The sequence below is a fragment of the Lithobates pipiens genome, unplaced genomic scaffold, assembly GCF_037356315.1.
Source record: "Lithobates pipiens isolate NorthernLeopardFrog02 unplaced genomic scaffold, aLitPip1_a1.2 Scaffold_8, whole genome shotgun sequence".
NCBI lineage: Eukaryota > Metazoa > Chordata > Amphibia > Anura > Ranidae > Lithobates > Lithobates pipiens.
In genome coordinates this window covers 286329420-286342023 of record NW_027507903.1, presented here as the reverse complement: position 1 = coordinate 286342023, position 12604 = coordinate 286329420, and the positions used below count along the sequence as shown (strand labels likewise).

Here is a 12604-nt window from a genome sequence, read left to right as displayed (position 1 = left end):
GAGTACCTGTCACCAGCCCGTCGGAGTACCCGAGTACCTGTCACCAGCCCGTCGGAGTACCCGAGTACCTGTCACCAGCCCGTTGGAGTAACAGAGTACCTGTCACCAGCCCGTCGGAGTAACAGAGTACCTGTCACCAGCCCGGAGTAACAGAGTACCTGTCACCAGCCCGTCGGAGTAACAGAGTACCTGTCACCAGCCCGTCGGAGTAACAGAGTACCTGTCACCAGCTCGTCGGAGTACCCGAGTACCTGTCTCCAGCCCGTCGGAGTACCCGAGTACCTGTCATCAGCCCGTCGGAGTACCCGAGTACCTGTCACCAGCCCGTTGGAGTAACGGAGTACCTGTCACCAACCCGTCGGAGTAACAGAGTACCTGTCACCAGCTCGTCAGAGTACCCGAGTACCCATTTGCAGCCCATGCCTCATAGAATACACATTGGGGTGTTTGCTTTCCAAAATGGGGTCATTTTGTGGGCAATTCCATTGTCCTGGTGCTCCAGGACCTTCAAAAGTGTGATAGGTAGGAATGAAATGAGATGTGTCATTTATGCTCCTAGAACGCCTGAAGGTACCACTTCAATGTTGGACCTCTGTATAAGGCCAGGCTGTATAAAAGTCTCACATATGTGGTATCGCAATACTCAGGAGGAGTAGCAGAATGTGTTTTGGGGTGTAATTGTTGCTATATACATGCTATGTGTTAGAAATATCTTATAAATGGACAACTTTGTGTAAAAAAATAAAAACTAATTTAATTTTCTTTCCATGTTTTCCGAAGACTTGTGTAAAAAAATTAACCGTTCAAAAGACTCATAATGCTTCATAGAATATACTTTGGGGTGTTTGTTTTCCAAAATGGGGTCATTTCATGGGTAATTCACAAATGTAATAGGTCGTTAGGAAATTAGAGGTGTCATTTATGCTCCTAGAACACCTGATGGCGCTCCCTGCATGTTGGGCCTCTGTATGTGGACATGCTGTGTAAAAGTCACATACATGTGGTATCGCCATACTCAGGATTAGTAGCAGAATGTATTTTGGGGTGTAATTTTTGCTATGTACATGCTTTGCTTTGAGTTAGAAATACCTTATAAACTGACCACTTTGTGTAAAAAAAAAATGTTTTCATTTTCTTTCCATGTTTTCCGAAGACTTGTGGAAAAAAATGAACTGTTCAAAAGACTCATTGTGCCTCATAGAATATACATTGGGGTGTCTGCTTTCCAAAATGGGGTAATTTTGTGGGTAATTCTACTGTCCTGGTGCTCCAGGGCCTTCACAAATGTAATAGGTCGTTAGGAAATTAGAGGTGTTGTTTATGCTCCTAGAACCGCTTACGGTGTTCCCTGCATGTTGGATCTCTCTGTGTGGCCAGCCTGTGTAAAAGTCCCACACATGTAGTATTGCCAAACTCGGGAAGAGTTGCAGAATGTATTTTGGGGTGTAATTGGAAGTATGCATATGCTGTGTATGAGAAATAACTTGTTATTATGACAATTTTGTAAAAACAAAAAAAACAAAAACATTCTTCTTTTTCCCAAGAATTGCGGGAAAAAATTACAACTTCAAAAAACTCACCATGCCTCTTACTAAATACCTTGGACTATCTACTTTTCCCAAAAATTTTGGGGGGGTTTTTGTACTTTATTGACATTTCAGAACTTCAAGAAATGAGATAGGCCTTCAGTACATCAGGTGTGATCAGATGTGATCAATTTTCAATGATTTTCACCATAGCTTGTAGACTTTATAACTTTCAAAGAGACTAAATAATATCCTCTAATTTGGTTTATTTTTCCAAAGAGATGTAGCCGTATACATTTTGGCCCAAATTTATGAACAAAAATTACTTATTTGCAAAATTTTATCATAGAAACAAAAAAATGTTTTTTTTTCAAAATTTTCGCTCTTTTTTCACTTATGTCGCAAAAAATAAAAAACCCAGTGGTGATTAAATACCACCAAAAGAAAGCTCTATTTGTATGAAAAAAATGATAACAATTTTGTTTGGGTACAGTGTTGCATGACTGAGTTATTGGCATTCAAAATGTGAGAGCGCTGAAAGCTAAAAATTGGTCTGGTAAGGAAGGTGTATAAATGCCCTGTATTGAAGTGGTTAATAAAGGTCAGTTTATTACTAAAATTGCAGTGTATACATGGGCATATCTGTGTAGTGGTTACTGCGCTTCTTTCAAACTGATCCGCAGGTGCAGTGCACCTTCAGGTTACCTGCACTGAGGCATAGACTTCTGTTATTACCTGCGGGTTTGGTGAGCTTTCAGAAAGTGCACCACACCTGCAGGATATAATAGAAGTCTATGGTAAAGTGTAGCTAATCCGCAGGAAAGACACAGGTGCACTGCACTGCATTAGTGTGAAAGGCCCCTTTCTGTCCAATTAAATCAAACCCTCCATTCACCTCTATGAAACGGCAGATGTAAACAGATTTCCCTATCCCATTGATCCTTTTTAGCTATCTGTAAGGAGGTAATTCTTCCCAGTGACCACCAGTGTTCCTTTGTGTTGAAAAGGTTGAGAAAGGCTGCTCTAGAGTCTCTGCTTTCAGAATATATATAACATTTGGGGGGGTTTATGTCATCTTCAAGCCTAAAATAATTTTTTAAACATGTAAACAATAAAAAAAAAATATTTGCAAAAAATGCTCTGGCAGTGATAGGGTTAAGTCTCCTTATTTCTGGTCATGTGACTACGATTTTACATTTTCCCTGGACTCAGGTCAGCCTGTCAGTTTTTTTTTCCCCACTGTAAGAATTTAAAAATAAATGCTAGTTTGTCTTGCAGTTCATTTTTAACATGAGATTTGGATGGACAGATAGCCATTAATGTATCTAATATTCAGTTATATTTTGTATATACAGGGACATGAAATCACCTGCCAGCATTATTTTTAAATCCTAACTGAAATGTTAGTTTAAATTGCCTGAATTTTTTTAATATTAATTTCTAACATTGATTTACCCTTGGCACCATGAAAGTCCTGCTTCCATACTAAACAAAAATTGTATATATTTAGGACGTGGTGCCCTTTGACCTTCCCTCTTCCCAGCATTGGTTATGGTTTATATTAATGACATCAATTTATATTATTTCTATCATTACATTAATATCCCCATTGCACTGCACAGGTCTCATGGCTTGGGCACTTTACTCCTATGCCCATATATGGTATTGTCTTGGACACATGCCAAGATTCTGGCAGTTGGTATAGGAGTGGCAGTTGGCAGTTGCTATAGCAACGGCAGTAGATATAAGAGAGGCCAGTTGTTGTCAGAGTCAGTTGTTGCTGGGAGTGTGAGGAGGTAGGTCATGCTTTGCTCTGCACAAATTGTAGAATATGTGTGTGTTTGTATAAAGGGGGGCAGGGTGCCGGTACATGAAAACCAAAGCTGGGCATAATTCTATGGTATGTTCTCCTTACAAAACAGCCATAGTCTATGTAGAAAAGCCTCCATACAATATTATTTATTGCAATATGGCAATTTTTCTTTCAATTACATTACACTAATTACATTAATTATATTAATGAATAACATCATTGCATTATCACAGTAATTCATAACATTTCACAAATGATATGATTATATTAGATCAATTACTGCATTATATTACATTAGTTAATTGGAGAAAAGGGGGCGGAGCAGCCAAGTCTGTGATTTGAACTATTTTTAGATTCCACCTGATCTTTTAGTTTAAATCACCTGCAAGCCGGTACATGATATCCAAAGCTGGGAATAGTCCTAGAGTATGTTTTCTTTAGAAAGCAGCCATAGCCAATGTAGAAAAGCCTGCACTAAGGAAGTGAAAGGGTTATTCCGCCGTGGGGGAAGGGCAGTAAAAGACTTTTCCCTCAGCCCTGCAGTGACATCACTGGTTCTATCTAGCATATTATTGGGAATTATATTACATTACATTATATATATATATATATATATATATATATATATATATATATATATATTATAACTATATTATATAAAAGAAGAAAAAAAGAGTGAGAGTTTGGGTTTGCTACCTTTATCTCTCATTTCTTTACCTTAAGGCCCCTTCCACACTGGGGCGGTGCGGGCGTCGGGGGTAAAACGGTGGTATTTTTACTTACGCTTTACCGCCGTTATAGCGGTTTTAACTCCCGCTAGCGGCCGAAAAAGGGTTAAAATTGCCCGCAAAGCACGCTGCAGTGGCGCTTTGCCAGCGGTATAGCTGCGCTGCCCCATTGAATTCGATGGGTAGGAGCGGTGAATACACCGCTCCAAAGATGCTGCTATCAGGACTTTTTTTACCGTCCTGCTAGCGCACCGCTCCAGTGTGAAAGCCCTCCGGCTTTCATACTGGAGTGAAAGGAGACGCTTTTTTCAGCCGCTATACAGGCGCTATTTTTAGCGCTGTAGCGCCTGAAAAAACGTGTCAGTGTGAAAGGGGCCTTAATACATCGATCCCACAATCATTGGTGTTTACTGGCACTCTATACCCCCCCACACCTCCCAACTTTTAAACAAATGATCCCATCATCATAGGTGGTCAGCGGCTCTTTAAAGGAAAAGGGATTAAAAATCAGTTAAAATCAAGACGTTACTACCTTTGCCTGTGGCTCTTGTTCAGTAGTTGTTTAATGTTTAACATTAGTTGTAGTTATGGTCAATGACTTTGTGTGATGTCTGGTTACAAGAATTTATTACTAAATATTGTCTTTTTCTATCTTTACAGATTTAGTGGCCGACAACTTTTTGAGATTTGAGAAATTTGAGGTTTAGCAGGCGTTTGGTAAACGTTTGGGAAACGTATTCATTGTCTTAAAGAGCATCCGATTTTATTTGGAGTTTTCAGAGACAAATTTCAAGATGAGCTATTCAGTAAGTATCTATATATTTTTTCACTATTCTTATATGACTTCACACTCACAACTGCACATACACAAAGGAGAACAAAGGCTCTTGACATTATTGACCTAATATGGTCAGACTTTTTCGCTACATTTTCACTTCCTGTGAAGAACGCATTTCCTGTCCCTGGGTGACTATACTCACTCCTCCACTGTATCTATGTAAGAACTCATTGCTGCCACCCAGGCAGGACTACAAACATGTCTGCCTTTGTTTATTCCAATTACATGGGAGATGGGAAAATTAGCAGTTTACAGAAAAAAAATTAATTTGATAATGCTGTCTATTCACAGCATTTTTTGACAGGTCAGCGGGTACTTTCTGTACTTGCTGAAAATCATGAAAAATGAAAACTAAAGCAGCCATCACATCTAAGGACTATCTAACTTCAACATATTAAATGTTTGTTCTTGACTTTAATTGTCCTTTAAAATTCTATGTGAAGACGTTTATAATTTTTGTATAGAGTGGTGAGAATTTAGACACTGTGTTGAGTTGTTATTGTTATCTGTATTGCCGCTTAGGAGTGGTAATTTAAAAAATTCTGAGCAATTGGGGAGGTAAAGTCTTAAAATGGGGACACCCAATCCTGTGACAATTAAGATAGAAATTACATTCATTTTAGAGAGATTTTCTCAAATTTCCCGTTGCATCTCTAGGACAAGAAGTGATGAGAAATCTCCTGATCACAGGAAAAAAAGAAAAACTCCATAGGGGTTTTAACTCTTCCCTATACTATCTAAAATTATAACAAAAGGTTGTGGCTCAGCATACACTTTAAGAAAACTGTATACAGCGAGGAACGATGCCAAACATAGTCAGACATAGAATATGAGTTTACATTCACCTCATGTAATGCAGATCAAATATGAACATTTTTTTCAGAAACTTCACAATCATATAATAAACCATACAAAACAAAATCCAAATGAATGCCAATGTTACGCAACTTTTAAATATGAATTTAGGCTGATCTTCTTCTTTTCATTCATAGGGAAAAATGAACACCATCAACTATAGGAGAGTTGATGAGGCGAGCAAATGGGATAAAGTAAGGAGTGTAAAGGAGAAGTGGTTGGAAGAAGAACGCAAGAGAGAGGAGGCTAAAGAGAAACAGAGAAAAGCAGAGGCGAGGGCTAAAGAGCAGAAGAGAAAGGAAAAGGAGGAACAGAGAAGGAAGGAACAATTCAGAGAGGAGGAGGAGAGAAAATGGGAAATCAAAAAAATAGAAGAAAAGAAGCTGCTGGAAGCAGTTCGCAAGAGGGATGAAGCCAATTGGAGAAAAGCAGAGGAGGAGAGAGAAAAACAAAAGAGAGAGGAAAAAGAGGAACAGCAAAGGGAGGAAAAATGCAGAGAGGAGGAGAAGAGAAAATGGGAAAACAAAAAAAGAGAAGAGAAGAAGCTGCTGGAAGCAGTTCGCAAGGGGGAGGAAGCCAATTGGATAAAAGCAGAAGAGAAGATCGATGAACAGAAGAGAAAGGATAAGGAGGAACAGGGAAAGGAGGAAAAACTCATTAATGAGGAGGCGAAAAAATGGAAAAACAGAATAGGAGCAGAAAAGAAGCAGCTTGAAGGGGATCGCATGTACGAAGAAGCTACTTGGAGAAAAGCAGAAGAGATAAGAAAAGAACAGAAGAGAAAGGAAGAAGAGGAACAAAGAAGGATGGCAAAAATCAGAGATGAGGAGCAGCGCAAATGGGAACAGAAAAAAAGAGAAGAAAGGAAGCATCTGGATGATGATCGCAAGAGGGAGGAAGCTCAATGGAAAAAAGCAGAGGAGAGGAGAAAAGAACAGACGAGAAAGGATAAAGAGGAACTGAGAAGGAAGGAAAAATTCAGAGATGAGGAGCAGCGCAAATGGGACAAGAAAAAAAGAGATGAGAAGAAGCAGCTGGAAGAAGATTTTGAGAGGGAGGAAGCCAATTTGAGGAAGACAAGAGAAAAACAGAAGAGAAAGGAAGAGGAGAAACAGAGAAGGGAGGAAAAATTAAAAGCTGAGGAGGCGGAAATATGGGAAAACAGAAAAAGAGAAGAGAAGATGCAAAGACTAGAGCAGGAGAGGCTGCAAGAAAATTACAAGAGGGAAGAAGCTGAATGGAAAAAAGCAGAGGACAATAGAGAAAAACAGAAGACAAGGGAAGAAGAAGATCAGAGAAGGCTGGACAGAATCATAAATGGGGAGGCAAGAAAATGGGAAAACACAAAAGAAGAAGAGGTGAAGCTGCTGGAAGAATATCGCAAGAAAGAGGAGTCTAAATGCAGAAAAGCAGAGGAGAAGAGAGAAGGAAGGAAGAAAGAGAAAGAAAGGGAACAGATAACAATGGACAGACTCAGAGATAAGCAGACGCAAAGATGGGAAAACAGAAAAACAGAAGAGGAGAACAGGCTGGAAGAAGATCGCAAGAGAGAGGAGGCTAAATGGAGAAAAGCAGAGGAAAAGAGAGAAGAACAGAAGAGAAGGGAAGAAGAGGAAAAGAAAATCTTGGACGAACTCAGAGATAAGCAGACACAAATATGGGAAGACAGAAAAGCAAAAGAGAAGAAGCAGCTGGAAGAAGACCGCAAGAGAGAGGAGGCTAAATGGAGAAAAGATGAGGAGAAGCGAGAAGAACGAAAGAGACAGGAAAAAGAGGAACAGAGAAGGATGGACAAATTCAGAGCTGAGCAGGTGAGAAAATGGGAAAACAGAAAAGCAGCACAGGAGAAGCAGCTGGAAGAAGATCGCAAGAGAGAGGAGGATAAATGTAAAAGAGCAGAGGAGAGGAGAGAAAAACTGAAAAGATGGGAAAGAGAGGTACAGAAAAGGGAGGACAAATTGAAAGAGGAAGAGGCAAAAAGAAGGGATAAAAAATTAAGAGAACAGTGGATGCAGCAGAAAGAAGATCGCATGAGAGAAGAGGCTAGAAGAAGGGGGCTGATGAAAAAAAGAGATGATTAATGTGAAGAGAATGAGGGGGTTGATAGTTGAAGGAGAGGGAGAGTGGGGGGAAAGTAAGAGGGAAAAAGATAGAAAGAGAGGGAGAAAGGAAGGTCTCTCTCCTTCTTACCTGGGGCATGGGGGAGGAGAGGAGTGAGAGAGGGGGACATGCTCATAGGCGTGAGAGACCCCCTTTCCACCCTCTCTTTCTATCTCCCCCCTTACCTAAGAGAGAGGGGGCTAAATGGAGAAAAGAAGAGGAGAAGCGAGAAGAACAAAGGAGAAGGGAAGAAGAGCCGAGAAGAAGGGGGCTGAAGAAAAAAGAGATGAAAAAAGAGATGAGTAATGTGAAGAGAATGAGGGGGGTAATAGTTGGAGGAGAGGGAAAGAGTGGGGGGAAAGTAAGGGGGAAAAAGATAGAAAGAGAGGGAGAAAGGAAGGTCTCTCTCCTTCATACCTGGGGAATGGGGGAGGAGGCTAAATGGAGAAAAGAAGAGGAGAAGCGAGAAGAACGAAGAGAAGGGAAAAAATGGAACAGAGAAGGATGAAGATCGCATGAGAGAAGAGGCTATATGGAGCAGAGCAGGGCTCTGGGCGGCACAGTGGTGTAGTGGTTAGCACTGTCATCTAGCAGTAAGAAGGGTCGCTGGTTCAAATCCCAACCACGACACTACCTGCCTGGAGTTTGCATGTTCTCCCTGTGCCTGCGTGGGTTTCCTCCGGGTACTCCGGTTTCCTCCCACAAACCAAAGACATGCAGGTAGGTTAATTGGCTTTAATTTAATTGGCTTAATTGGTGTCTTTATTCAACTTTAATAACTATGAAACTACGAGAGAAGAATAGAATACAATAAAAAATATTGTACAATCCAATATACCGAATTCTTTTTTGATGCAAGGGAGAGTTCCCAGCATTACAACCAATCTGAAGATGCAACATGTGTACTTAAAACAGTTTCTACATATTTAGGTTACAGATAACATTACAGAGTCCATTGAAAATATAGGTGTTAAGATGGGAAAAGAAACAGAGGGGGCAAAGTTAGAAAAGAGAAAAGCAGAGGTGGGGGGGTTCGTTAGCCGAGGTGAGAGGTGGCGCCAGAATTTGCCTCCTGTGCCATGAAATTATAGCTGGTTATTGGCCATTTATGGCCCTCGGAGGTTAATTCCCTCATCTGAGTAAATAAAGAGGTTCCAGATAGCCCAGGTAGACAAGTATTTCTCGTGTTTATGTTATGCAGTAAGTACCAAGTCTTCTAGCTTACTGCATTCCTCCACCTTACGGATCCAATCTGCCACTGTCGGCGGGCTCTGCTGTTTCCAACGAAGCAGTATACATGCCTTCGCTGCATTCAAAAGATGGCGAATCAGTGATTTCTTGTATTTTTTGATCTGTATTTTTGACAGGTGTAAGAGGAAGAAGGCTGCGTTATCTGGTATTAAATAATCCGTAAATCTTTGGGTAAAGTTCCTAACTGTTCTCCAAAAATTCTAGAGTTCAGAGCAGGACCAAAAGATGTGAAGCATTGTGCCCTCCTCCTGCTCGCACTGCCAACAGCGGTCCGAAGTGTTGGGGAAGCATTTGTGCAACCTGGAAGGCGTGAGGTACCACCTCGTCCAGATTTTATAGTTAGTCTCCTGTGTTTTTGTGCAAATTGACGTTTTGACCGCACAGCTTACGATTTTCTGTTTTGGGTTTCCAAAAATTTGCAACCAAGCTCGCCCTCCCATCCAGCCAGACCGAGTAGATAAGGTTGTGTGGGTGGCGAGTTAATCAGCGAGTACATTTTGGACAGGATTCTTGCCAGTGGCTCAGTACCTGTGCAATACTCTTCAAAAGTGGTTAGTGGACGGGCAAAGTCCTGCGTGTCTGAGATCGAGTGAAGGAAGTGGTGTAACTGCACCACTTTCCAGAAGGGTAGTCGGTAGGTGCCTACCCCCTCAGTCAGTTCTGGTAAGGTGAGCCAACGTCCCGCTATTACAAACTTAGCGACATGGTCCAACCCTGCGCACCGCAACCCACCAAACTCAGAGGACTGAAGGCCTGGTGTAAGATCAGAATGTCCCAGAATTGGGTAGAGCGGAGAGTTGTGCGAAGTGAGGGACGACTGCACAGCCGTCTGTCTACTGTGACGTAGTGTGGTACCCATGAGTGGATGTGTTTTCAGTCTTGAGGGGAGAGAGGCGAAGCACCATAACGCTCCCTTTAATGGGATGTTTGTCTGAGCTTGCTCAATCTGCACCCATAGTTTAGTCCCTCTATTTCGTCTCCAGTCTAGCAAGCGTCCTATGTGTGTGGCCTGAAAGTATTGTTTAATGTCTGGTACTCCCAAGCCTCCCTGCTGTTTGGCAATGACATCTGTACCCTATTTAAGTGTGTTTTTTTGTTGGCCCAGATAAAGCGTGAAAAAAGGGCATGGACCTGCTTAAAGATAGAGTGTGGTATATGAATGGGAAGGGCTTGGAGGAGATAGAGGATTTTGGGTAAGATACACATTTTCAGGAGGTTACATCTGCCGAACCACGAGTGCAGCCCTCTATTCCAGTTTTCTAATAGGGTGTGGGCCTTGGTCAAGATACGGGGGAAGTTGAGCTCATATCTACTGGAATATGGTTCCTAAGTATTTTAGTGCTACAGCTGTTCACCTGAAACGAAAGTGGGCTTGCATTGAACGCATTACTGAAGGGGCGATGGCTATTCCCATGGCTGCTGATTTTGAAAAATTTATATTTAGATTTGATAGCGCACCATAGGCATCAAATTCTTTAAGAAGATTTGGGAGGGAGATCCTAGGATTGGTCAAAGAAAACAGCAGGTCGTCGGCATAAGCCGAGATTTTACAATGAATGCCACCTAGGGAGAGGCCCTGAATATCAGGGTTCAGGCGTATTTTGCATAGAAAAGGCTCTAGTGAGAGCGCAAATAGGAGGGGGGACAACGGGCACCCCTGCCTTGTTCCATTCATGATAGGGAAAGGAGCTGAGAGGAGGCCATTGCTTTCACCTGCGCCGTGGGGTTAGAATAGATACTGTTGATCCAATTGAGCATCCTGTCTCCCAGGTCTATATGACGGAGCACTGCAAGCATGAACTTCCAGTTCACCCTGTCAAACACTTTCTCAGCGTCGGTGCTCAGAAATACGCAGGGAGAGCCCTCAGTGCTGGCAACATGGAGGAGGTTTAAAACTTTAATGGTATTGTCTCAAGCCTCCCTGGTGGGTATGAAACCCACCTGTCTAGATGGATTAAAGACTGGAGATGATTTGCCAGCCTGGAAGACAGGATCTTGGTGTACAATTTTAAGTCTGTGTTGAACAGAGATATGGGTCTATAGCTTCCGCACAGGGTGGGATCCTTATCCTCTTTGGGGGATCAAGGAAATGTGGGCTTTTAACATGTCTCTGGGAAGGATTGCTTCTGTCCCAATTGAATTAAAGAACGCTACCATTCGTGGGCCTATAATGGGAAGGAAGATTTTGTAGTAATGAATGGTATATCCATCTGGGCCCAGGGCTTTCCCTAATTTCATGGAACTGATGGTCGTCTGCAGCTCTTCTAAGTTTATGGGTGTAAGCAGAATACAATTTTGGGACTTTAAATGAAGCGAGCATCAAAGACGTGCCCGCCTCCATCCCTATCAAAATATTAAAAATGGGGGGAGGGGGGAGAAGGGAAGAAAGTGGGACTTTAGATGAAGCACACAGCAAGTAAACAAGTTGGTCAAGCGACTAGAAAGTTATATTTATTCATATTTCATAATCCATAATCCACCATAAAACATTTTGGGCATCAAGCCTCTAAAAAAACATTTTGGGCATCAAACCTCTATAAGGTGGATCTTGGATAAGCATACAATGTATAGAAAATGTATCCCAATCCGACAGACCTTAACATTTGAAAAAAGCAGCAATGATAATTAATGCATATAGTACACTTTCATAATTTCATAATAAATTATATTGAATACAAATAAAATCAAATGATGTCTTATTGTTCCATGATTAAAGTAGAAATAAAAAATGATAAAATCTTGACGCGTTTCGCGGCACGACAACCGCTCATCAGGAGCAAAATCATGGAGTAAATCTAAAATAAAATAAAAAAATGAATTAAAAAAAATGAACAAAAAATAATAAAAAATAAAATAACAGAGATTGAGTAAGAAATATAAGAGGAAAAAAAGTATAATTTTATAGTTAATGAGGGCTATGCATCCAACTCACGTCTGCACCCACACACCAGCAGAATAGCATCGGAGATCGCCACAACATCGCAGAGCACAACTCCCGGTCACCACAAAGGCCAGCATGGGCGATACCCACCACAGGCACCTCCAAAGTGAAAATTTGCATGTGTGAAGTGAAGTGTGAATGAAAATCCCAAAGGGGAGCCTAAGCGAGAAAAATGTAAAATAAAAATATATTAATAATGTGTGTCAAAGTGGTGAGAAAAAAAAATTAACATTTAAGTGTACCTATAGCCAAAAAATGGGCCATGAAAAAGTGAACATGATCCGTCACGTAGAGCAGGTGCACCGACTTTGTCCTGCCCCCAGCACCACGCTGACCGAGACAATACCGACGAGAGGAATACTTTCACCTGGGCGGCTCAGCCGTCCGGCGATTAGCGCCAGTCCATCTCCCCAGTGTGTCCAAGCCAAGCGATTATGAAATATGAATAAATATAACTTTCTAGTCGCTTGACCAACTTGTTTACTTGCTGTGTGCTTCATCTAAAGTCCCACTTTCTTCCCTTCTCCCCCCTCCCCCCATTTTTAAGGTTAT

The 12604-nt window shown here is 41.4% G+C and overlaps 1 protein-coding gene and 1 long non-coding RNA gene across 2 annotated transcripts; one reads left to right on the top strand and one right to left on the bottom strand.

Annotated features, from left to right (window-relative positions):
• The first annotated feature begins 4731 nt into the window (after window positions 1–4731).
• LOC143962827 (uncharacterized) lies at window positions 4732–7872 on the top strand. Its single transcript, XM_077472301.1, has 2 exons — window positions 4732–4873; window positions 5898–7872. Exons 1-2 carry the CDS (start codon window positions 4862–4864, stop codon window positions 7839–7841), a joined length of 1956 nt encoding a protein of 651 aa, XP_077328427.1. The 5' UTR covers window positions 4732–4861; the 3' UTR covers window positions 7842–7872.
• Window positions 7873–11540: 3668 nt separating this feature from the next.
• On the bottom strand, window positions 11541–12344 carry LOC143962837 (uncharacterized). Its single transcript, XR_013270810.1, has 2 exons — window positions 12044–12344; window positions 11541–11906 (listed from the first exon to the last, which is right to left on the bottom strand). It is a non-coding gene; the product is annotated as an uncharacterized LOC143962837 (long non-coding RNA).
• Window positions 12345–12604: the final 260 nt, after the last annotated feature.